The 27,373-nt window shown below is 29.2% G+C and overlaps 1 protein-coding gene across 2 annotated transcripts in view; it reads right to left on the bottom strand.

Moving 5' to 3' along the window:
* LOC106457117 (mitofusin-2-like) overlaps window positions 1-26,633 on the bottom strand; it is a 46,208-nt gene extending 19,575 nt beyond the window's left edge. Inside the window, exons 1-9 of one of the 2 annotated variants that reach the window (XM_013916501.2) lie at window positions 26,530-26,633; window positions 22,506-22,785; window positions 19,730-19,856; window positions 15,731-15,893; window positions 13,401-13,522; window positions 11,079-11,187; window positions 6,225-6,332; window positions 3,527-3,680; window positions 2,616-2,683 (exon numbers count right to left, since the gene is read on the bottom strand). In XM_013916501.2, coding sequence (XP_013771955.1) covers window positions 2,616-2,683; window positions 3,527-3,680; window positions 6,225-6,332; window positions 11,079-11,187; window positions 13,401-13,522; window positions 15,731-15,893; window positions 19,730-19,856; window positions 22,506-22,743 — 1,089 coding nt within the window. In that variant the 5' untranslated portion in view covers window positions 22,744-22,785; window positions 26,530-26,633. Of the gene's footprint in view, window positions 1-2,615; window positions 2,684-3,526; window positions 3,681-6,224; window positions 6,333-11,078; window positions 11,188-13,400; window positions 13,523-15,730; window positions 15,894-19,729; window positions 19,857-22,505; window positions 22,786-26,396; window positions 26,483-26,529 lie in introns of those variants that run through there. The other variant, XM_022382919.1, reaches the window with a different exon arrangement.
* Window positions 26,634-27,373: the final 740 nt, after the last annotated feature.

Genomic DNA, 27,373 nt, shown 5'->3' with positions numbered 1-27,373 from the left:
GTCAATAGGGTAAGATGAAGGCTGAAACACATGGTAAGAGATACAAGGATAGAATTAATAGGGTCCACCTCCCATACAGGCAACATAGATTCTAAGTGCAGAGAGAGAGAGAATCAAGAAAAAAAAAATCTGCCTGATGGGAAGCTAATGCAAAATGAACCAAAGCTTGTGGAGGACACGTGAGCACCCTCTGTCAAAAGAGAGACAAAAAGGCTCAGCATTAACCGTAATGTTTGGAGAAAGAGGGGGAAAAAATACTGTGAAACATGCTCAAAAAAGACTGAGGTTGGCCTAGCAGGGCAAGTCATAGTCAGATAGAGGAAAAATGTCCAAATCTATGTCTTCCCAAATAAGTTTGGCAGTTTTAGGAGGAAGGCAAGCAATATTGGAAGAAGAAGAAGGTTAAGTGTAAGAAGTAAAAAATATAAATAATTACGAAAATGAAATATTCGTTATATTGTAAAATTCAGAAAGTGTGTATTGATAATAAAAAAATAATTATTATATGGTATGTATCGAAGAAAACAATATACTTAATCTAATTTGTTTTACCAGTAAGACGAAATACAAATAAGCCCTAAAATAACAAAGACATTTGTTAAGCTTAATCTAACATTGTAGTACAAAGGATATCACTACGCTCTAATTTAAAACCTAAATCTTACAATAAGTATTTACAAATCTAACTAAACTTATGTTGTTGAACTCAAATAACCACAAACGATGATATTAATATCAAAAAATACTCAGAAATCTATAACAGTATAACAGCTTAACTGTCCAAAGTTGGTGGACCATATTCAAATTGTGTGGGCCCCAAACTCGAGACCCGATGAAGGTCAACTCATACAACAATTAATCTCCTGATGAATTAAAGCCAACAATTCCTCAGTGGAGTACTGCCACTCAAAGTATGCGTAAATGTGCTAGAAGTAAATGAGATCAGTTTGAAGTGGAAACATAAAAATTCAGTGAAAAAAAATAAAAAGGTAAGAACAATAAAAGTAAGTTATCACTTAAACCTGTTAAAAGTGAAGTAGGAAAAAGAATAGAAGTATATTTCCACTTCGTATGATATTTAACAAAGAAATGCGGTAACAGAGCACAAACAAAAAATGTCTTGACGATAGCTCTGCCAAATGAGAAGTTAGTTTGATAGAATCCAACAGTGGCAGTCATGTCAGGAGGGTGTGTCGCACTCCTATTGGTGGGGGTTGTCCCATGATAATTTGTATGCAAGATGCAGTCAAACTACAATGACCATGGGGAACATGGGAGTGCAAGGCTTATGGTATGTAAAAAAAAAATTTGCATGTAGAGGGCAGCACTGAACGAGAATAGCTATATCTGTGAAAAGAGGTAATGTACCATATTAGAAACTATGTTTTAATGTCAAGTTTATTAACATATATTGCTAATATAGTAATTTAATTCATTTTTAAATGTAACTCTGTAAAAAGATCATGACATGTACACTTTGATCCTCCCATGTACACAGGGTTAAATATTATATTCTGTGGTGTAATATACAAGATGATGCCATGTTAACAATGGCAAATTGTAGTTTTATTGCATGGTATTATTTTTTCAATCAGATTTTCTGAATGGGATAAGTGAATAAAACCTAGAGAAGGAAGATGACTACTGAGAACAGTATCCTAAAGTATAAACAGCCTAAAAAGAATGCTTATCACCGGAGACATTTGATTCCAGCAAGGAGAGGAATACCCATAAGAGAACCACCCATACAATCAAAGCAATTTAAAAATCATTAAGACACTAATATAAGTGTTTTCACACAAATACACACACAAAATAAAAGCTGAAATACATAAAATCACACTATAATACAGCAAATTACCCCCAGCGAGTGCTTTACTTCTTCATAAGTTGGATTCCAAAATAATAACAAGATTTGTGACAGAAAGTGTTTGCACATTATACCAAGTTTAAGAAGCAAAGATGTGACTAAACAGAAATGTTATTGGCTTTTGTTACTACAAAAGATAGATGCTCTGATGCTTGAGTATTGAAGTAGCTGTTTAAAGCAGTTTATAAATAATATTGACACTACAAACATGTAGGTCAATAATGCATGCACATCTAAATACTGATATTAAAAGGTAGGAAAGTGATACACCATCACTGGAATAAAAATTAATTTTTCGTTTTTATTACAACTATCTTTATTAGCCCACTATAACTTTCTAGAATCAACAGTGTTTAACTGTAGCTCAATTACACTTTTCTGTTATATGTCACTGCCAGAGAGAACCTTTTCTCAAAATCAGAGTTCATCAACTACCCGGGTTTCAAGATCCAAAGCCTTCATTGAAATGTTACCTAGCTAATATATCTCCTCAATGCCCACGAAAGACATAGGGGACCCCAGGGAGGTCAGATCTTAAGAATGATCTCAGGGAAGCCCTAAGGATATATGCAGAAAACACAACATCTTATAATCTTTAATAGCAAGAGTTAAAACAACCTAGATGAAATCTTAACAGAAAACACACAACACGTTATAATCATTATAATCTTTAATAGCAAGAGTTAAAAAAAAAATCCAGACAGCAGACACACAACAGAGTATAACCTTTAATAAAACTGTTTACCTCAAACTTTCTTTCAAAATCCTGGAACTCAAAGTATCGGTTTTGAAATCCATCAGCCAATGCCCCCGCTTCACACACACACAAAAAAAAAGGAAGATAAAAACTATATTATTTTTCATGCTCTCCAAAAAAACATTTTATCCAAATCATTATTGTACAGCTGTAAAATCTTACAACATAATACTTGTATTGTATTTATGAAATATTTTATTGTTTTCAACATCCTGTAACACTTAGGTTTCAAGTTACTCTTAGAATGTATAAAGATTATTTGTTTCTATTTTTATATGAGAGAATAATGGTATAAAATTAGAAATATTGGCAGAATTTTCTATATAATTTCATTTTAAAAACTCATTTCTAAATCTCTCTATGAACTTCCATACACACTAAGAAAATATAAATGATACAAAAAAACTGTGATTTTGAACTTTGGCAATGTCACTGTTAATCTTATTTTTTCATTGCATGACTTCCTTGTACATCAAGTATATTTCAAATGTGTCCAAATGTCCCAAACTTAATTCTATAATAAAAGTTTGACTGGCTAAAGAAAAACCATTATCATTATTCTTACAGAAAACTGTGTATGTCAAGTAAGTAAATCTTATTTGGTATTTAACATTCCCTTCAAAATATATTGTTCTTTACACTATTATTTACCATAGAGGCAGACTTGGTACACCCATTATTTCTATTCTCATAGACCACATAAGCATAATTTGATGAGGGTTTTTCACAAAGAATTCAATGGCATATGGTACATTGTGCCTTTCTTCAATAAAAAAAAAAAAAAATTAACCAAATATAAAATGTCTGATATTTCATCAAATTTACCAAGTTTCCATCAATCCTGGGAATATAAAATGTCTAGACAAAATTGCATTACTATCAAAAATTTTATAGCTTACTATGAGGAGCTAGTCCTTGTTTTATCTTTAATCGTGCCTGAAGCATCTCTCGTGCTGACACAAAAAACACACGATCTTCTACTTCTAGGCGTGTACATACGTGTAGTTCATCTACTAGAAACGCTATGGTCCGATCCAGATGCTGTTTTCTTACCTAAAACAATAAGAAATATCTCCATAAAGTTTCCTGAAGAAATCTTAAGTGAAAATTAAGTAGAAGAAGAAGCTTGCTTTTTTCAGTTCTGTGTTCAAAATATTAAAAATCGTTTAGAAACATTATGAATAGTTATACAAGAATCCTGAAGGTAAATAAATAGATTACAACAGCAAAACAACATAGTTTAAGCAAAGAATAATAGGGTTCACCCAGGAATTTCACAAACATTCTATTAGAACACGAGTAAAAACCATTTTAAAAAACAAACTTATTATTGAAATAACATTCAAAACCATCTATCCCAATGGCTAAGACTGCTAAAGTATTGATAATAGTAAAAAAAGTTGATTTTCCAATTGTTACACAAAATTCATCCATTTGTTCTTCATATTATTATTCATATTATTCTTGTTTCACAAGCCTACAGAACAAAATGGCTATGAATATTTCATTCAAACCTACTTAAAAAAACTCCTACTCAGGTCAAAGACTATTTCTTATGTTGATTCTTGAAAGAAGAGATATTTTATCAATTTCTTCATTGCTACTTATTAGAGTAAACAATGTGTCTACTTATAACAATGTCTCCAGCCTTATCATTATTAATTATAGTTTTACAAGCCATTACAGAAAAAAAAACCCAACTACAAATATTTTACTGAAACCTGGACAATAGTAATGAATGCAGTATTGAGTATGTCATAGGGTAGTTTCAAAATTAATTTAAGCATCTTCATTTCATTGCCCTGAAGTATTTCTCTAAGTCCTTCACTTTCCACCATTGAAAAATTCCAGTATTTTACAAATGTGCATTAATTGGAAAATAATCTGTGCAACTTATAGCACATTAATTGTAAACTGCCACATTGAGGATTCATAATTTCTCAAGTTCACTGTTCTTCATTATTTCTTGAGTTTGCTACTGTACTTTGTCACTATTATGCTTTTCTGTGACTATTTCATTGAGTTTTCTAACAGTAGACAATTACCATAGTAGATTTCTCTTTACTCTTGTGAGTGGTGATTTATTCTAATGATTTTCATACTTTGCTTTTTAAATGAGTGTTTATAAGAAACCCCAATCACACAACCACCAGGCTTGGTAAATAATGGTTGGGTGGAATAAAATTCAATGCAGCAGTAAATTGTTGAAAAACATGTAACATTCAACTGAAAATCGTTAATTCAAAAAGTGGAATAGGGATCATCAAAAAAGTACAGAAACAAGTTGATTCAAAATGCAAAAGAATTTTCAAACCTAAAACCAGACTGGAAATAATGTCTACATTATTTTCTCAATTGAAGAAAATAATGTAGACACTACTTCCAGCCTAGTTTTTTTACTTGGTTTTAGAGTCCCTAGTTGTACACTTGAAAATATACTCTTTGCATTTTGATTCAACTTGTTTCTGTACTTTTTTGACGATCCCTTTTCTGTTTTAAATTAACAATTTTCAATTAACTTATAAATATTGTGTTTATTGCTTATTAGTTTGCTGTTAAGTAGAAGGTTACACAATGTTTTATCTGTGATCTACCCAATCAGTTAATGAAACTGATTCTTAGCAACATAAGCCCTCACTCTTACCATTGAGTAGAGATGGGCAATATAATTTATTAGTGTTTCTAATAATCACTAGCTTGATCATTCCATCTATTCAAGCAATAGAAATAATGCTATTATATTTATTTGTTGTTAAGCAAAAAGCTATATAATGGGCTATCTGTGCTCTGCCCAATTTTAACCTTACAAGTTTTTGTATTCACTCCTAGTTTGTTCAGCTTTGGTGATAAGATGTGGGGGACTCCTGATTTGAGGGTCTCAGGTTTGAATCCCAATGTCATCAAACTTCCTCACCTTGTCTTTGTTATAGCAAAGTTACTAAGGCTATATGCCACTCACTAATTTTGAACTGCTGACCAAAGGGATCAAAGACAACTCCCTAGAAGCACCTCCCACCAATATATTTTTTAACACATTCTGGTTTTATACATTCACAAGCCATTTTTATGCACAGGCCTCCTTGAGTGCATGTCTGGGCCTATGCCTAGTACAGCCACTAGCCACCCAACTGCACATCTGGACTCTTCCAGTTACAATCAGATAAGTATGCATACATAAACTGTATACACATCCATGAGTAATAACACCCAACAGTTGACCTCCCCATGCTCCTTTAACATGCACAGAGATAATATTTTAAGACAATTGAGCAAAATGGGTGACCAGTGAAATTTCCTAACACAAGTAAAGTAATTTTTAATTAAAGTCATGACTTATAGAGGGATGAGGTCATTGTTTAACTTAAGCACAAATAATCGCATTCAACACTTCAATAGACGTCGCTCAGTCCATACTAATTTCAAAACGTAACCAAACATTTCAATAAAGTAACCCAAAATATTCCTTTTGTAGGTATTAAGTATAGTCTAATTGAAATTCTTTTTTCACCATAAAAATGAGCTGTGATTCACAGCTACATATTCACTTACCTAAGCGATGAAGCTATAGGTTCAATTTCATAAAAAAGTTTAACCTACCCTCTCTAAAAACTCTGGTTCAAAGGCTGAAGCATCCCACCGGTTGTTCAGGATGAAAATATTGGGCTTAGAGAGACGTTCACTTACTTTATGAAAAAAATTCTTTTCCTGAAAAATAAAATTTATCTCTTATTGAATATTACTTATATATATTTAGATAAATAAATAAATAGCTCTAATGTTATCAGATACATTAAATGTCAATAGGCAATTGGATCAGCACTATAAAACAATAATAAATGTAATACAAATCAAACATTACAATGAAAATAAAAATTAAACAATTATTTTTCAATTACTAGTCCTTGTTGTCATCATTAAGTTATAAAAAATAATGTCTGTGGCCATAGCCCCCAAACATTTAGGGATACTTCATCTATCAGACAAGATCCAGACACCAACAACAAATAGCCAGCAGCTATGTAGAATCAGTTAATGGTCAAGAGTTGAGTCTAAACTCCTACTGCTTTTTACTGTCTGCAGTCAGTTGTGGGAAGGCAGTTACCCTTAATATTTAGAAATAACTTAACAATTCTACAATGTAAAACTCTCAACCTCCACCCTTTTTATATACATGATTATTTATATATATGATTATTAAACAGAACTAAAAGTCCTACCTTAATAGTTCTTAAGCTCCCATTCCCCTCCCAGTTAATAGGTAGGTTAGAAATTATAAAAGATAAGGACTTAATATTGATTTTAGAAAAAAGATACTAAATTTAGAATTTTAAAAAGAAAAAAAAGTAGAAAATTTAAAAGATTTCAAAAAAAATTAGATGATCACATTATCAATATAAGTAGAAAATCTCATTATCCTCCATGTTTCTTTTTTGAATGGAAACTATTTCATTGATTCTATAAAAACTAGTTAAAAACTTTAATCTTATCTAAGTATAAGATAGATATTTCTTTCAATATCTTTAAAAATAAGGGAAATTCCAGAACAATTCATTATTACCCCTATTCATAAGCTGGTTGTAATTTTGGTTTTGAATGTAAAATATTATATGCACAAATGTTAATTAATGAAATCAATACAACAAATGAAATTATATATAAAGCTCTTTAACTAAAATTACAATTATTAATAACTTAAAGAAAGCCATTACAAAAATGTGAATATAAATCTATAATATTATTCTGCTTGTTTGTATGTACGACCATTATGCTTTCTGACCGAGAACCTGCTGCATAAGCATGCATAGTTAGAATGTTTCCCCCAAAAAACTTCAATTCTTTAAAAACAGCCCATTCTGTTACTACTTATGATTTTACCACATTATATACTAAAATAATTCTGAAAGATTTAATCAGAGCATTTATTGATCTATCATCAATTTTGTAGATACAGAAATAATTATTCCAAAAATTTAAATTCACTAATCATCACTGTAAAAACATACTTAATTTTTGTATCTGTAATGGTTATATTACTTTCAATGAATGAGTGTATAAGCAAATAATGGGTACTCCAATGGGTACTAATTTCTCTTCAAACATGGCCAAATTGTATTTGTTCTGCTAATTTATATATCTATACTTTTTGTTACATAGATCTAATCTACATCAACAACTTGAGTTTTATTCCAAACTTAATACATCCAAATGATTTTTTGTTTTGTTTGTTACTAAGCACAAAGCTATACAATGGGCTATATGTGCTCTGCCCACCACGGGTATCGAAACCCGGTTTCTAGCGTTGTAAGTCCACAGACATACCGCTGTGCCACTGGGGGGCCATCCAAAGGAACTTGTTATAGAAAGAAGCAACAGTAGTGATAATTATGCACATTACTTAGACATTAATGTTTTAGAAAGCAGAGTATAGTTGACTATTTTTGATAAAAGAATGAAATCCTTTGTCTATCCACTCCTAATAGTGTTGTTCCATTTGTACTTCTAAAGGGAATTATTATATTTCAATTAAAAATACTTTTAATAATATATAACAGTAGTAATTCTTTTATAGATAATGTTCAATTTTTTATAAATAAATTGAAAAATTATGGTTATAAGTACAAACAGGTAAACATTTTTTTTTACTTTACAATAAATATGGAATTCCTTTGAAAAATAAATTCTCAGTTACGTAAACTACTTGTAGAGAACTTAAGAGGTTGTTAGTTACTCAGTGTCATCGTTAGCTTATAACTAACTAACTTTAAAATACTTAAGATGTTTGTTCAGCTTGTCCAGGAGATACAAAAACAAATCTTCAAGAGAAAGGAAGGAGGATGAGAGCTTAAGAATTATTAAGGTAGGGTTTTTTAGTCTCTGTAAAATAATTTTGCAAATAAAAGGGTGAAGGTTGGGAGTCTTGTATAAATATATAGTGATCTATTTCTACTATAAGAATATTTTGGGCTTCTTGGACATTGCATATTTAAAAAAGTGGAGGATGGAAGTTTTACATTCTGAAATTTTTAGGGTGGCTTTATTTCTTAAGGTTATATCTAAATATCAAGAGTAACTGCCTTCTCACAACTGGCTACAGACAGTGAAAGATAGTAGGAGTTAAGAAATCGTGGGTTTAAACACTCAACTCCTAACCATTAACTGATCCTCCATAGTTGCTGGCTAATTTGATATCTGCATCTCGATTTTCTCTGATAGATGGAATATCCTCAATGCATTTAAGTGCTATAGCCACAAACATTATCCATTGCGAGTTAATAATGACAACAGGGACTGGTAAATGGAAAATTATTGTTGAATTTTTAGTTTCATTGTAATGTTTTGATTTTTTATATATACATACATAGACACACACACACACACACGAGCAAAGTAAGTCCATTTAACTACGTCAAAATAAATCTAGGTGAATTATACACACTTAGATTCTACATGAAGCAAAGCAACTCAAATGCAATGGCTATAATTTAAGGTTTCAAAGAACAACATTAACACATAGTTTATTTAAAGAAAAAAGTTGAAAAATAAACTGGCATCTTAAAATGGTGTTAATATGTGATCATCAAAATTAATTCTGTAATGACTCACACCATAAGATAAAAGAGATGAAATCTAAACAACAGTAACAAGTTCTCAAGTAGATTAGCTTAAACCTTGTTTAGCTTTTACAATCTTGATCATAAACTCTAATATCTTAACCAGATATGTACAGAAAATGTGCTTATTCTTCTATATCATTATATTTCTGTAAACATGACAACATTTTGCCTTTCAACAAACACATGTAATATATGTGATTGGAAATTTTCTACTCAAAATTTGCTAATTAGTATTGAACTAGAATTTTCAGTCATAACAAACTTAATTAAGATGATTATAACACAGCTTCACACATTAACTGTTCTTGTAGGTATACTGACAAATAATATTTTATCAAATTTATTAAGTTTTTTAGATACTGCTAAGCTCACTTACCCACAAGAGATCACTATGGAAAGAAAAGTTCTCTCGGTACAAAGAATGAAGATTATTGAATTTTAGACTTAACTACTGTTCATCAAATAATCAAACTTAAAATTGTTAACAAAAGAAACACTGAATTTCCAAGTAATAGAATTTGTTCAACAATACAAAATTCACAGACAGATCTCATTAACTCATACATATTTTTCACAAACAAGGTTCTTTATCTCTTCTTATATTTTGAACAGTAAGTTTATTCAACATTTCTTGTTACTGCTTGGGCAGTTTAAATTTTACAGAATATCACAACTTTTTCAAAATATTCATGATTGTACATAATTTTTTAACTATTTATTTTTGCTTTTTAATTTAGCAACAAAATAATGAACAATTTTAGTATGTTAAATGACCATTAGTATAACTTTTTGCTAGCTACTGTTAGATACATAACACCTTCTATAGTATAACCTGAGTTCATCAGTCTAGTTAGATTACTGTCTGTTAGTAATATAAGTTATATTTACCATTGTTGATACAAATTGTAAGTGTGAACATTTAAGTACCTAAATATATCTTGCACCTTTTGGCTACTTCTTAGGGTTTAACTTCATTTCTTTCTTATTTCTGATTCTCCATTCCTTAAAACTTGACCAAGTGTGCATAAAGTGTGATTTTACCTGATATATATATATATATATATACATTACTAATCCCAAGTTCTGTAACTTCTTTCTACTGCATTACTTTGGTTAATTAAACAGGATTTTTATTTTCTTATTTATCAAACAAGTTTTACTTAATAATTTTCTTACTTTATATATAAATAAACATTAGTTTTATTTATTCTTTTTTTTTCCCTATCTTCTCAGTACTGGTGCTATAGCTAAATGTTGACACTTGCTGATATCTGGAGGTATAAATAGATTTCCTTATATTAACCTCAATTTTCTAGAAGATCAGCAACAGAACATATATATACTTCTTCCCACATGTGGTTAGTGTTATTTTTGTAAATAGTTTTTAGCATGTTTTTGTACCTTTGTTCAGTTTTTGTTGGTGGATGTGTACTACTAACAACATATAAATGTGTTCAAGTATAATGAGAATTTTATTCACAGATGAACTTCTATACTGCTAACTCTTGCCATCAATAACATTCAATTAACAGATTAAACATTTCCAGATCTTAATAGATTTATCATATATCTAAAATCTTCCCTGCTTTTTGCCACTGTGGTTTCAAAATCTAAGGAATTATGTTAAGTTAAAACTTCAACTGGAAATCTTTTAACAGAGCCTTTTATTTCAAACAACTGAATACTTAAAAATACAATAACAAAGTGTTTTGTTTCACAAAAAATATAATTAACAGTTTTTAACTGCAACAACAAAGATTCTAAAATACAAATCTTCATTGTCAAATGTACACTGTTCATAATAGTACTTGAAGAAAATGCAAGAAAATTTACTTACTGTTAGCATCAGTGTAGATTCTGCATTGGCAACTAAAACAAAGACATCAGCATTCAGACAGTGTTTATCAATCCATTCATCTAAGTTTGGAGAAACATCTATACCTGGACTGAGCAATATCAAAAAATAATAATGCCATTCGTTGTATGCACACAGAAACGTAACACACAAAAATAAACACATTTTTCAACTGTTATTATTTTAAAAATGTTTCTTTAAACATTGCCATCACTTCTGTATGATTCGGCATTTATCACTTTATTGAATTTAATTATAGTACATAAGCCAAAAAACAAGGCCTCCTCAGATAGTTTAGCCACTAGATACAAATATTCAGAACATGATAGAAACTGATACAAATAACATGAAGAACAAATACAAGGAATTTTGAGATATGTTATGGTCCCAATGCTTTGGCATACTTCAGTAGCAAAAATAATTCTACAGTAAATATATACATGAATGCTAAATACAAAAAAACAATAAACATATCCCATATTGTAATTAAACCCACCTTGAAACCTAAACCCTATCACAAGAGGTGAGACCCATTTATATACCAAGTGTTCACACCTACAGACCAAACTACAATTTAAGTAAAAATAAAAAATTCAACTGTAGTTGAACAATGTTTTATCAAAAATATTTAGTAATTAATATTTTGTCATTATTTAAGGTAATTTGCAAATAAAAATGAAAACATATTTTCACTTTATTTCTCTACAGTTCTGAGAGATTTCATCTGTAAGCAACATATTTATAATTTTGTTTCAGATTTATTTAACCCATCTCAAAGAACATGTTAATAAATACTAAGAAACTATCATCCCTTGAAAATATGATTCATGCCTTGTTTTTGCATGATTTTTTTTTTCTGGGTCAGTGGTTTTATTACTAATTACTAAAGGCCTTTGTTGCCACTCTTGTATGATGTAAAATATGTTCTGAACAATTATTAATTAAAATCAGCTAAAAAACTAGCTAAAGCCAATGGTTAAAAATGACAGAATAATAAAGTTTCTAAATTTCAGTATAAAGTAAATAAAACAGTATGTAGTTCCTCAAGATGCCAGCTACCTAGAGCCCCTGTAGTGATGATCATAAGATTCTAATACTACGTTCACAATACTAGACCTGAGAATGTTTTGTAATTATTTTAGAAGTTCTTTTCATTCAAGAAAATGTTTTTGTATTAAACTGTGTGCACTTGAATATTACAGATGTCTTCCATGACAAGATATCAAGTAAGCTTAGTTAACCCTTTGAGTGCATAATTAAATTTTGGGTGGCTTCTTGAAAAGTGTAAATTATCCACTAACAAATGAAGTGTAGAATTTGACCTTTTTTTAGTATTTTTTCAATATAAAAATCAACTATTTGTGCTTTTGCTTGCTTTAGTACGCATGTGCAGTACTAAAGCAGGAAATTCAAGGATGTGCGAGTATCCTGATATTGCACTATAAGGAAAAGTTTTTGTGACACCGTGGGGTAAATCTACTTGTCGCACTAAATGGTTATAAATGTCAAGTCCGATAAATCTGATTATAGCGTCCAAGGGGTTAAGCTTAATATTCCAATAACTCAAATCCTTATTTATTGAAAATTATTATGTCTATAATATTCAAACAATGCACACAAATAAAAAATTTTTATTTATCGACAACAAGTTATATTTTTTAGATAACAACTAACCAAGAATACTATTAGCAACAATCATAATAACTAACTTAACAGAGGTAAAAGTGATGACATTTTAAGAAGGTCTAGGTCACCAAGAATTTTTTGTTAGTTGCAGCATGTTTATAATTTATAGCCAGAAATGGTGACTACTTCAATTGGAAAAACAAAGTATAAAAATAAATATTTTAAATACAAGTTGAATCTGACCCAATATACAAAATGGAACTTTCTGATCAAGATAAAATTTCTACCATGAAAAGAGGTACATTCAATGTTTTTCCAAAACAGTGTTTCACATCAAAATTTTGGCAGTTTCATAACCTATAAAATTGATAGGAATACTTAATTTCTATGGATTGTTTTAAAACAGAAACTATATATTATTTAGTAACTTCACACTAAGTTTCATGCAACTTGGCTAAATATTTTCACTATGAGAAAGAAAAAATCAAAAACATCAGTGACATCCCTCTGGTCCAGAACATTTCACATCTATTTCTTTTCTAACAGTTAAACTATACTAACTAAAAAAATAGAAGTGATTCTTTTGACAAAATATTTTTTCATGTTAGGTTTATTAAGTTAAAATCCAATATCCAGATCTTAAGCTCCAAAATACTTAACTTTGCTTAATTATCTCACCTGTCAACTAATACCACATCATCCCTTAGAAGCGGATATTTTTCTTTTGGCCACAAGATACGCACCAACGAACTGTCTCCCAGTTTTTCACTGTTTAAGGCATGTGCTAACTGAGCAACTGACTAGAAACAAAGGAAGTAAACATACCCATGATGTACAAAACTGCAGAACACTTTAAAATTGTCCAAGTATTTAAATATAAATTTTTTTCAAACAAACAAGGAAACTAATTAAGTTGTATCTGTCAATACCCAAAATATAAAATTTTATAAGCAAAAACAAAAAAGTACTTAATCATTGATAAAATTAAGCATGTCACTAGTCTCTAATCAAGAACAATTCTTAGCTTATAAATAAATAAAATGCTCTAAGCCAATATACTTAAAAACAAATATTTTGGAGTTCTTCCGAGTGTATCAATTCGACACACCTGTGATAAAGTTTGTTTTATTAGATTGTAAAAAAAAACTACTATATGAAATTGTTTGAAACTTGAGATGATTTTTCTTCACATTATGTAGTTTTTGCAAAATAAAATATTTTTATATGTGATATTTGGATGAATTTCTAACTTTGGAAAGTTAAAGATTTAACTGTGATATGTTTCTTTGGAGAAAATTAAAAATGCTTACTTTCCTTTGTTGTAGATTTCAATTACTGATTTATGTTGGTGCTACTATAGCATGCGGTCTACAAAGATATTTACAATGTAGCATGCAGTCTACACAGATACTATCATCACCACCATTTTAACTTTAATTTAGTTGCAAATCACACCAGTTATTATAAATAACACTTTTAAACTAATAAAGTACAAAATGCCATTACATAACATTTTTGGGGCAAATATAATTGGAATGAAATAAGTTCCAACATTCAAAACTAGCACAAATATAACCTATATTTAAGGTACTCTTTTTATTAAATTATTATCACTTGCCTTACAAAAACGTGGATAGATATAAATCATTTAGCAAGAAATAATGTTTTAGTGAATCATTAAAACGTTGATGATGATAGTATCTGTGTAGACCACACGCCATAGTAGCCACCTTTATATTTTCCTACATTCTTGTAAAATTTTTCAATAAAGTTTTAAGTCTATAAAACTACAGGCTTTTTTGTTTTAAGAACCACCATGTGCAGTTTTAATGCATTTATAATCAACAGAGTGCAATAAAAACAACCTTTTTAGGTATCAGAATTATAAGCAAGCCAACATTTTTGAATCATTAATCAGAAGGTTTTATCTTACTGTATGTAATAACTTTTAAACCCATTTTATATATATTTCTTTTTACAATTTGGTGACTTTCTTTGCCCAATCAAACAGTTATTTAGGCCAATAAGGCCTAACATACAACAGCCATAATACAGTCAAGTGCAAAAATGACCTAACTAAGCCTACTTCATCTTGTTCCATGCAAAACATTTTTCCCTAACACATTGCAATGTCACAATTCAAATGAAGTATTAAATGATAAAGCAAGCTTTAAAAAATCCGGAGTATAAACTTAGTGGAAGTTGTTCACAAACATATTTTCTTCTAGGTTTCATTACGTGTTTAGGTCACTAGCCTATGACTTTCAAAGCTGAGATATAAACAACTGCATCGCACCGAGGTTGAAAAAAACGGTGATTAACTAAAGTTAAAAAAACTACACTCATATTGAAGTTATAAGTTTCAAATTGGCACTAATTTGTACCAAAATATTTTCTCTTTTTTTATTAATGGGGTTTTGTATGCAATACTATGCTCAGTCAAACTTTATAAACATTAATGTTTTCATTTGGTGCATGCTGAAAGCAGCTCAAAATCAAAGTTTGCTGATTTTTAAGAAGAATACGTATATACAAAATTAAAAAATGTTTATTAAATAAATTTCAACTCTGAAGTATTCTCTAAAAATGTGTGTGGAAGAAAGACTACAAGCTTATTTTCTATAATTTCTTTGAATTCAACAAAGCAACTTTACCCTCTGGGCAGAGTGGACCCAGCCAAAAAAAATAGAGCAATTTAATTAATTTTCTTTATAAAATCCTAAAATACAACACATTACTACAAGTAAGTTACAATCATTAATCAGTAATGTTTTAAATAATTATTGCATAATCATGTTAATTACTCAAATTTGACAAACATTAACTTAAACACCAAATAAATATTTAATAAGACTAGAAAAACACAAAAAAGTCTATATAAAAAACAAACAAATGTTATATTTCTTAAGAATGATGATTTAATACACTGTATATTACTCCTGGGTTGTTCATGTAAGTTATTTTTTTTAAGTGGATATTCTCAAATACAATTCTTCAAATTAAAATACCTGTACATTCTGAGGATCATTAGAATCTTCTGTAAGGAGATAAGGTTCAGGTGTATCACCTCCTTCAACTTGTAAGAAGCAGTTTGTTGTATGACCGAGGCCACTAGGCAAGATCTTATCCTGCAGGAGGGCATTAATCACAGTGCTCTTACCATTACTTGTCCTAAAGAAACATGAATAAATTAATTTCTTACTTGTTTACACTCTACATGCGTTAAAAGCTAAGTCACTATCCAGTTTTGCACACATTTTATTACTGTTTCTTACTGGCTTAGACCCAACTTACATGTGGCAAAAGCTAAGTCACTATCCAGTTTTACACACACTTTACCATTTCTTACTGGCTTAGACAACTGACTCATTATCCAGTTTTAAATACACACTGTATTATATCTTAATATAAATAGTAATTAACTAAATTTCTACTAAAGGTTTAAACTAAGCTACAACCCATTGTTCTAGTGAGTTCCTTCATGAAAACATTATGATATGGATAGCAGAGCTAGTTGATTAGTAAAATTTACTAACTGATTAATCATTGGGTTCATTAATTTATTACATTCAACTAATTAATTATTCTCACAAGATTAATCATCCTATTTTTAGTTAGATTTGCCATTTTCAAACTAACCTATGTTTAAAATGATAAGACATTTTCTGGCTTTTGCTATTTACTCATTTTGGCAAAAAAAATATGTTTGGGCTAAAAGATTTTATTCTTGCAAAAACATTTGGGAAACTTTTTTATAGACAATCTTAAGATTTCCTACTTAGCAAAATGTTAATGTCAAGAAAACAGTCACCATTCTATTTGTTTTTTAAAATGCAATAATCTCCCATTGAGCTTGTATAAATCAAATAATTAAAACGTATTTTACTATCACTGATAATGGTAATAATGTTTTTATTTATAGCACATCACAGATGTAATTAGAAATAATTACATCCAGTTAGCAAATTTGTTTATGTACATTGTTTTAAAAGAACAAATATAAAAATAATATCTAATCAATAAAGATTTAAGTCACCAAATTACTTTACCATTGACTATTCTACTTATTAACCTAATTAAGCTTCACTGACACCTTCTTATTGAAGAAAATTTCTGTAGCTTTCATACAGATATAATTTAACACACATGCATTTTAACAAATGAAAAGCATGTTTAAGAGACTATAAAAAACATTCCCAGCTCTTGTCATTTGTTCTTCTTAAGTCTTCAAAACTTCTCACTGAATGCCTTTGGTCAACATTACATGAGCTTCAGCTAGAACATTTACCACAAAACCATAAACTACTACTCAAACCACCTTATTTACTATACTATGATATTAAAAGTTTAATTCTTGCTCTATCCAATCATATCTAATCTTTATTTATAGCTATTTCAAAAGACGTATTTCATTGGTAAGTTACCATAAAAGGGGGTGGCAACAAAGGCTGTATAAAAACTGAGCAGAAAAAAAGACAAAAATCAAGAAATGAATAATAATTAAATTTTCAATAAAGTTTTTGAATTCAAAATCCAGACCATTCATTATGGTGTTGACTTTTTGTTTGACATAATGTCAGGTTCGTTCTGATCAAAGCTGCACTCTATGGACAGGTTCATTATGAATCATGACATTAATTATTAAGCTAAACAAACTGAATTAATCAAAAATGATAATAATAATGAGGAATCATAATAGTGGTGATTATATGACTTGAATAGTTGCGATAATCAAAAAACAGTAATAACCAGAAACACTCATTTTGATTAATTTCAAGTTATAATACTAATTGATTAAGCTGGAAAAACAGGAATTAAAAATAATAGAGAGAAATCATAATGACAATATTTCATTTATTTGGATAATTGGATTAATCAAAAACAGTAATTTTTAATTACTTCATTTTTTTTCATTACATTAACTGATTAAATTATAATTTCAATTAATACATTATTCTATGTGACACTACTTGATGCTCACAGATAATTACTTTTAATGATTGAGTTAAACACCCAGTCCTAATAGATAAGCTTGTTTCATTAGAAGCTTGCATATAATTATATGTTCCATATTATTCATAGCTTATTTACCATAAGTGGTATTAGTATATATTTTATTATATCTTAGTAAACAAAATATTAAACTAAAGCAAATGCTGTATAACTGATAACAACAAAACCCTATTTCATATGCTAATAACCTTTCATGAAAGAACTGATTATGACAGCAACTTGTTTTGCACTGGTGTTATAGTATGGTATAATATATTCCCATATAGTATCCAAGTTTATTAGAATTAATATGCAGACTGGTTGCTAATGAAATTGGTCAAAAACTCACAAAATGGATAAGAAACTGGCTTGGTAACAGAAGGCAATGACTGATTAAAAATGGGCACTTCCCTGCTTAAAAAAATTTGAAGTAGAGAAATTCATTGTTTATGTGAAGATCACGGTCAGTCAGAAACCCACTCAAAATTACAGTGTTTTTGCCAGAAAAAAAATTAAATTTCAGAATCATTTTTGCGTGGAAAAATATAAAAACTGGATAACACTGCCATACGTAAATAATTCAGCTGTTGTACTTCTTGCTTTCAAGAATTTCTGATTTACATTTTTGTTCTAAATTATCCAGTTCGTAATATTTTAAAAGTACTTAAGCAGCAAGTTCTTAGAACTGTATGATCAGTCAGCAATTTTTTGGTCTCTTCACAAAGTATGAAAATAAACACTAATTGGTTAAAAGAAAAATTGGAATATGCTCCCAAAAAATAAAACTGTACATTTCTACAATGTTTATAACATGACACTGCCTTGTAGAAAACTGAACCACTACAAGAAGTAAATGCATCATGGCCCTGACAATGAAAAAGAATAACAAATTGGTGCTTATTCTTTGTAAATTTTGCTTCCCTATTCATTTATTCGACTTATTATTAATAAGAACAAAGATTACATCAATGATTTTATTCACACTTATGATTAAATAAATACATAAGCAAGTTCAGTTTTCCAAAGCAACTTTTCATTTGTCTTGAACAATCAGACAACCATTAACATTGAGTCCTGTTTGAGATCTTCAGCTAAACATTTAGTTGTGTAAAGACAAACAAATTTCTGGAATCTATTTATAGAAATTCAATCCTAGAAGTCCCTTTTCTATTTTAATTTAAGAATAAGGTGTAATTGTACTATTATATATAACTTTCATAAGGCCTCATTTGGAAAATCGTTAGCAAGTTTAGTTCATGTCCTACAGGAAAGATATAAAGGAATTGGAAAAGTACTGAGAAAGGCTACTACTTAAATAATGCCCAATATAAACAAATTAGATCTAAGTAGAAAAATGTTAAGTTTTGGGCTCGTTCTGTCTTGAGTAAAGAAGAATTACAGATGATTCAGTGCAAAACAATCAAGTGAAAGAATAAACAGGTTGGAAATAAAAACTCAAATACTAAAAATTAGGAACAAAAAGTGTAAATTTTGTACATAAGACTTGTTCCTCAGCAAAATATAATTCTTCAGCTGGAGTTATAACCTTGTGGAATGGTTTATCTGATAAAATAGTTTGTATTGCTAAATTTAATTTTGTTCATAAATTTTGTTAAATAAGAGTTTGGATGTGAACAGCTACATTTAGTTTGGTTTTAATGCATTGAATGTTTTTTTAATCAATGGAAGGGTAACCTTGATTAACTAAATAACCTAATATCCCTCTGCATTGTCTCATATTCTTACATAATATAGATAAAACAAGTTTATATTTCTGACACATTATTTCAACAAATATATATATATATACACATATATATGTTTCCAATTTCTTATTGCTGCATATTCAAACAAATATACATCTAATATGAACTGTACATCCATTTTTGCTATTTAAAATTCACAGTTATTTATGAAGCATATCAGTGACCAAAATCTGATGTAGTTCAGTATCCACAAATGTATGCACATGTACATCCTCCTATACCACCTTATATAGGAGCAAAGAGACTCACCTTCCAAAAAACACCACTTTCATATGGTCACGAGTTAACACATCTCGAATCCCCGTTATCCTTTCCCTGAAGTTTGAAGTCTCTTTTACTAGCTGTTCAGAAACAATATTGCTTTCTACTTTTATGCCTGAAATTGATTTTATAAAAGATTATCATGTAAATGCAATATAAAAAATGGTAACATGCAAGTCTTCACTATCTATAATACAGGTTATAAAAAAGCTCATCTACTATACAGGTTATCTTCAAAATCGCTACAAAATAACAGTAAAAAAGGGTACATCCTAATATGTACATGTACAATATATCAACTGACAAGATTAAACATGACAGATTAATTAAATTGAAATTTCCCAGAGCACAGGTGAGTCACCTGCTTATTATATCAATATTTGTATTTCTCCAAAATCAAAGTGTCTATAAAATCATTAGTTAGCCAGAAAGGCAAGGATAATGTAGGTATATCAGAAAAAACAACTGCTCATATTCAAAACAAATTATTGAACAGTTTTATATTGCCTAAATACATTATAATAATTAGTTACAAGGGACAAGGCCGTAACAAACAAAACAGGTATAATTTTGTGTTTATATTTTGAATTTCTATGGAAATAGTGTAAAATAAGCATTTTGATAATATTACAAATTTATGATACATAGGTGTACATTTATGTAAGCATTAAATCAGCTTGTGAATTAATAACATTTACTTAACAATCTAGTCTGTCTTATGTTATTTATTTCGGTAAAATTATTGCAAAACATTTTGAAAATGATGCATAAAATATATAATTCTAATTAATAAAAAATATCAGTGATTTATATGTATTGTAAGTTCCCAATCAGTACTCATCTACAACTGCAATATGTAACATAAGTAAGCATAAAATCCCAAGTGTCTTGAGCTCAACCTTTAATGTATTATAATAGAAAATGTCTTATTAGTTTCACAAAACAAAGAGTACACAAAACATCAAGTCTGACTTCTCTTCAGCCATAAATGTAAATAAAATCAATTATGAATATTTGTAAAAGCAACATGAAACAAGTAAAAAGATATATACTAATATCAGACAAAACATGTATTTATGTATACTCACAGCAATATGTTTCAAACAGCGTGTTTTAATAATATGGATGTAAGGTAACCAAGGAAACAAAACCTCTTGATAACTGCTGCTCAGTTTTCAAAATAATTGAAAAGACAAAGCAAGTGTTGGCTACGTGTTTTAGCCCAAAACATATGAAACTGTGTTGGCAAAAAAGTAAGAACAAGAAACACTTTACAATTTTAAAAATCATGTTCCAAATTCCTCTCTTTTTCTGATGAGTACTAACACCACTCTTTCTTACAAACTGGTTGAACTGTAGTACATAAACCTTATCTTAATTTAAAACTTTGCTTCCTGAAGTTCAGTCTGTTAATTTATTTGTTGTGAAAAGTCTTTTAAGTTGGGACTGTTTAATTAGAATTTTATATGGATAATATATTTTTATAACTTAAAATTAAACATCTAGTGGAAATTCTCATTTTTAAATGACCATGAACTAGAAGGGGTAAAGCAAATTAGAAATAGCCAAAGCCTACAAAGAGGTATGACAGAATACAATTTTTTTCTTCTCCTATTAAAGAGAAGATAGATTCATAATAACACAAAACACCAATATTTGTTGTCATGTGTCTGGCTACTTTGTACAACACAAAGGTAGTTGATGGGACTACATAGCAAGTACAAAGAATATAAAAAATAAATAATCAAACAAACTGGTAAATGGCTGATTTTCTTACTGCCACATCCTCAGCTAAATGTGTGTGAAAGCCTACATATATTATTCTTTATATTAAACTTCACATTCACTATCTTCGCTTTCTACCACTCAAAGAGATCATACTCAGGAATACTTTCAAAATCACTAACAATTTTACAGTTGTATACATTTGACTCTAGAGGAAATGAGGCTGAAATCTTTAGCCCTTTCTCACAGCTCAATTTCCTTTTACCAGGTGTCATTTTAGTAGCCTATCTTTCAATGCTTTAAACATTTTAACTGTCATCATGTAGTTCGGTGAACAAAAGTACACACAGTAGTCCAAATAAAGCTTTACCAAAAAATATAATGTTAAGTTAATATTATCACTTTTAAATATAAAACTTGTTTAAACAGCACCCAAACTATACTTGCTATTTTAAGCCCACAAAAAATGGCATGTAAAACTTTTTCTTACAGTAAGTCTTCTCCTGAAAAACAAACACACACACACACATATTATATATATATATATATATATATAACACACACACACACACTATATATATATATATATATATATATATACACACACACACACACATATATATATATATATATATATATAATCTATTTACTTAAATAAAGAAATTATGCTAAGTATTATAATATCAAATCAGTTTAAGTAAATTATACTCTATTGCTTCTTTCACTAGAAATATTGGTTAAAATGTTTAATATACTTGGATTTATAATTTTTATCACCATCATACTTTTATTACACAGATTATTTTGCATGTCAAATTTAGTATACGAATTATGGACTAACCTAAATTCCCTAGGCTGGTCAAGTCATGCCAGGTATAACTGGATTTACAGCCAAAAATATATATGAAACAATGCATTCAATAAGAAAGTAAGAACACTACACTCAATACCAGGTTTATGTTTATTTTTCATATAAGAAGGTAGCTTGCTCTGAAGTTAAATACTAATAATGCTGACATGAAAAATTCCATACACTTACTAGACAGGAATTTGTTGCTTTCTTCTACGTAGCTCTGAATACCAACAAATACATCATTAATCTTTTTCTTGGCTAAAACAAAAATTTTCAGAGGTGAGTCTCCAACATCTGGTAACCAGCAGACACTAGTAGTCATTTCTGTTCGAGTTGCTAAGAATGAATCAGATTTATCATCTAGACTGAGAGATTTGGATTCTACTGGACTCAACAAATGTGATCGATTTAGGTACCCAGCCATAATTCATTTTTTGAAATATAAAAACTGAAAATACATCCTCATCTGTTAAAAAGAAAGGAAATACAATATAATTATAATTGTTTAAACAACTGAATTTTATGAATATAACCATTTTTTAACCTGTAGATTTGTAAAATCTAATCATAGGGGTAATGTCTTACAAGTGTAAATGTACATGATTCTCATAACTGTATATTACTTACTTTGTAGTAATAACTCACTTATAAATCTTATGATTTACACAAGAACAAAGACATGAAGTGATACTTCATAAATCAAAGTTTTTAATTAAGAAAAATTACAAAAATCTTAGTAATACTGAAAAATATTTAAAGATTATCATTTCAAGATTTTAACATTTTATGAACCAACTACAATTCAGGTAAAGTGTCTCATTTAAGTATTTTAATAGACAGATAATGCATCCAGATATCAACTTAATCAACTCTGTTGTATATGTTAGGTCAACAGATGGTACATTTTAGATTTGCATGTATGTTGGCTTGGTCTACTTGTAAACAGCATTCAAGTTTAGTTATTGTTGTTGTGGTGCATTGATGAATTTCAACATGTATATCATGCTAACTAGACATAATTTACCATTTCAGCATAATTATAACCAATTTTATCAATAACCAGGACAAGTACAAGTCTGGTCATTTTGGATTCAATGTGTGTTAATACTTTCATTTTATGAAGACAAATTCAAAATTAGTGAAAATAAACTAACAACATAGATAGCTAAAAGTGAACATGGTTTTGTTTCATAGAGAAATATCTAAATCTTGTTTCAAAACTTTAATATCAGAATCTAATAAAATCTTGTATGGAGGTTCAGTAAAAACCTCACATCAAACAGGGCAACAATAATAAAAAAAAAACTCACATACTTAGAATTATTACAACATACTCTTCCAAGAAGAACAAATATTATCAGAATCACATTGAAAATACATTTTACTCATGAAGACTGAAAAATAGTACAGTATCTGTCAAAGCCTTATTACACTGTATACCTAATCCAATATACATATATATATTTTTTTTCAATCTAATTAAGAGTACTTTATTTCTCTCTCTTCAACAATACTTGAATAAAATGCATGTCAACATGCAAAATATTGCAAGGTCAATGAACACTAACCAGAACAGATAATGCTTAGAGTAACTTCCATCTAATGATAGTTTTGATATACTAATTGAAAAAGTAAGAAAGTACAATGACCACTTTCTGTGAAAGTTATTGCAACACCTTGTACCATACCTAAACTTTCATGAATAAAACTTTTGTGGTTTTAACAAGCTTCTGATGAAATTGTTACCCTACAATAAGCAGTTTCTAAATTATAATCCTTTTAAATAAGAGATTTTTCTTTTTAATTACAATGTACCTTTAGTTCATAAGTTTATTGAAGATAAACTTTACAAAAAAAGCATACTGTTCATATTTCTTTATTTAGAACATTTTCCAAAAGTATATTTAAAAAAATGGTCAGTTTATTGAACTTCTTTAATAGTTATTTATCTAAACTTGTGCATATTCCAAGTACCATAACCATATTATTAATGGATAACTTACAAATATATTAAACATCAGTAATGAACTTGAACATTAAATACATGCAATTCCATTTAAGTCCTTACAAAAAGGTTCAACACTATTTGTACCTGGTTTATTGCAGGTTACCTGATTGCACAGAAAAAAAAACTGAATAGACTATACAATATAGAAAATACTAAATATGCAAATCTTTGTCCAGAACACTTAGAAATCAGACCTTATTTATGTTGTAAACTCAAAGTTTATCAATATAAATGAAACATTGTATCCAGAGGCAAATAGATGAGCAATAGAATATTTTTTTGCCTATTAAACAAATGATTATGATTGGCATATAATTTTAATTGTTAATATAATACAGTTAAAAAAAAGATTAAAGAGTACATGTCCTTACATAGAAATTTTAAATAATGATTCATTAAATTACATATTTCATGAGAGGAAACATTCTCACACATCTGTATATAACATCATTTAGTTATGCATGTATAAAAGTAGCAGTGTAATAGTTAATTAAAGTAAATCTCTGAAAAAACTATACTTGTGTAATAATTTAATGTAATAAGTATATAAACATACAGTCACATACTTATTTTTACTAATTAAGTTATAAAATTGAAGGGCTAGTTGTTGTTGTTTGGTGTGTTATGGCGCAAAGCAACGAGGCTATCTGCGCCAAACAACCAGTAAAAACAGTGAAAGTAAAATAAAGTAAAATGTAAAAATACAGTGAGTTAAAACCAATATATGTCGATAAAAGATTTATATACAATTAAAAAGGCCTGTAGAGCATAAAAAATTAAAAATGCAATCTAATCAGGTAGTGTCATTATTACCGATGACACTATCCAACGTCAGAGGTAAACTCTTAGAAAATATGTTCAAAATAATGTCGCCACTCACGATCGTAACAATGGCAGGACAGTAAAATGTGGTTGAAGGGCTATATAGCACATGAAACTACTTTCTTCCATGTTCACAATTTTATACAATTATGTGACAGTGTGTATTACAATTTATAGTTTAGGTTGTTTAACAGAAACTAGTTCCCAAGTAGTCATGAAGTGTCTACAACAGAATAATCGAAATATACATAAATGTATAAACATAACAAAATTGCAACAACACAATTAAAGAGGCTGACATTCACATGCAAATATAAAATTTCATTGCCACACATTCCTAAACATGGCCAATTTTAACACCAGAAAAATTGTGAAAAACACAGAAAAGTTGAAAACAGTCTATATCACTGCTTGGGACCTGTAAAAAAGTATATTTGTATCAAATCCAATGTAAGCTGGTCAAAAAATGGCAGACCCAAAAATTATGTTTTTTTTTTGTGAGCTCTGATCCTCCTAAAAAAAAAAAAGGCTCAAAATGGACAAATCTAACTTTTTTGTATTTCACCGTTTTGTGTGCACATAATTTTATATTTGTGCCAATTCTCATCTTGATTGCTGTAAATATAAATGCACAAGAACCCAATTAACATTACTGTAACTAGTGGGCGAGACAAGTTTGGTTGGTTACAGCCTGATATTCCGAAGGACTATATTTCTGAAGCTAGGGTCATTGTTCCAAAGAGCTGATATTCCGAAAATTGAATGCAAAAAAAAGCAATTACATAAGTAGACCTAATGTTCCTTCAGGTTGTTATATTACATAAAGAGTAGTATGTGTATAATGTTATATGTATATATTACAGACATAAGCCAATAACATTTTGTGAGATATACGTAATCATTCCAGAGACCTATATCATTGTTACTTCTTAGTGTACCCTAATGAAAGCTTTTCAATCTTTTGACAAATTGTCAAACTCTTATAATAATAACATCATTATTATTATAAAAACAGCATGAAAAAGTTGAGTAGCAATAAGAAGAATAAAGCAAACTCCAATACTAGTAACAGAATTTTTTCGAAATGTCGGTCTGTCTCCATTTGGTTAAACAATGCTAATTACGCTTAAGCCTTACTACACCGTATTTGTCTCGATTATAAACTTGCTTACAATTTACATTTACAATGTTACATTTAAATGAATAATACTTATTAATATTATTATCATATGATAAAGTAGTATTACCATTAGTATTTCTATTACAATTAGCGAATTAATACTAAATAAATGAGAGATCAAATGTAATATAACTACTATATTTTACTTGATATACTAATAATCTCTAACACCATGCTTTTTTAACCAAAAAATATTTCACCTAAACTAAAGAATATTTCCATTCAACCACCACACGTTACTATAGTATATTGTGCAACTTTCGTAAGTTATCGGTGTTATCCCATCATGGCTTTTGTATATTGCGTAATATGTAACGCCCTCTATTTTTAGTCCTAAGAGAATGGTGGTCAAGTTAAGCTTTGGTTTTTATTAGCTTCATAAATCAAAACACTCCACAATCGACTCAATAGAGTCGTTTTTTACTCACATTTACAGTCTTAATGCTACTGAAGTTTTATTTAAATTAAATTTTGGTTTTCAAGTTTTGATTTATAAAGTTTATTCAATCCTAAACATCCTCTCCCAATCAGCTTAGCCGAAGATTGAAAACTGGTTGCTGTGAGTAGATATACCATGGTTCTATACATACTCACTCTTGTAAAGAAGATAAAATGTCAAATATTATTTTCGGATGTTCCTTAATTCGTGTTCGATTATTTGAAAAGTATAGCCTCTCTTTACAATGAGAATATGAATATTTATATATGAGGTGGGAACGTTTTAGTAACGGAATGCTGTCTTTGATGTAAAAGAAGTTTTAAATTTTTGGGAGGATTTGCAAACAATTTTCAATTAATTTATGGATAAGTTCTCTTAATATTATTTTTTATCGACACAACACACCTTGTAAGATACGGTACCAAAAGGTAATAAAACAATGCAAGGCGAGGAAATTATAAAATGTAGAATGAAACAAATAAGGTGAAACACTCGCTAAATGAAAATAATTTTACAAACGAACACTTTTCATCTCTCTATTTCTAAGCTTAAAAATGTGTTCTCAAGCCTTCAGGACACTTGTTATTTTTTCTTATATCCTAACT

The sequence above is a fragment of the Limulus polyphemus genome, unplaced genomic scaffold (genome assembly GCF_000517525.1).
Source record: "Limulus polyphemus unplaced genomic scaffold, Limulus_polyphemus-2.1.2 Scaffold293, whole genome shotgun sequence".
Taxonomy (NCBI): Eukaryota; Metazoa; Arthropoda; class Merostomata; order Xiphosura; family Limulidae; genus Limulus; species Limulus polyphemus.
This window is presented reverse-complemented; position numbering and strand designations above follow the sequence as displayed.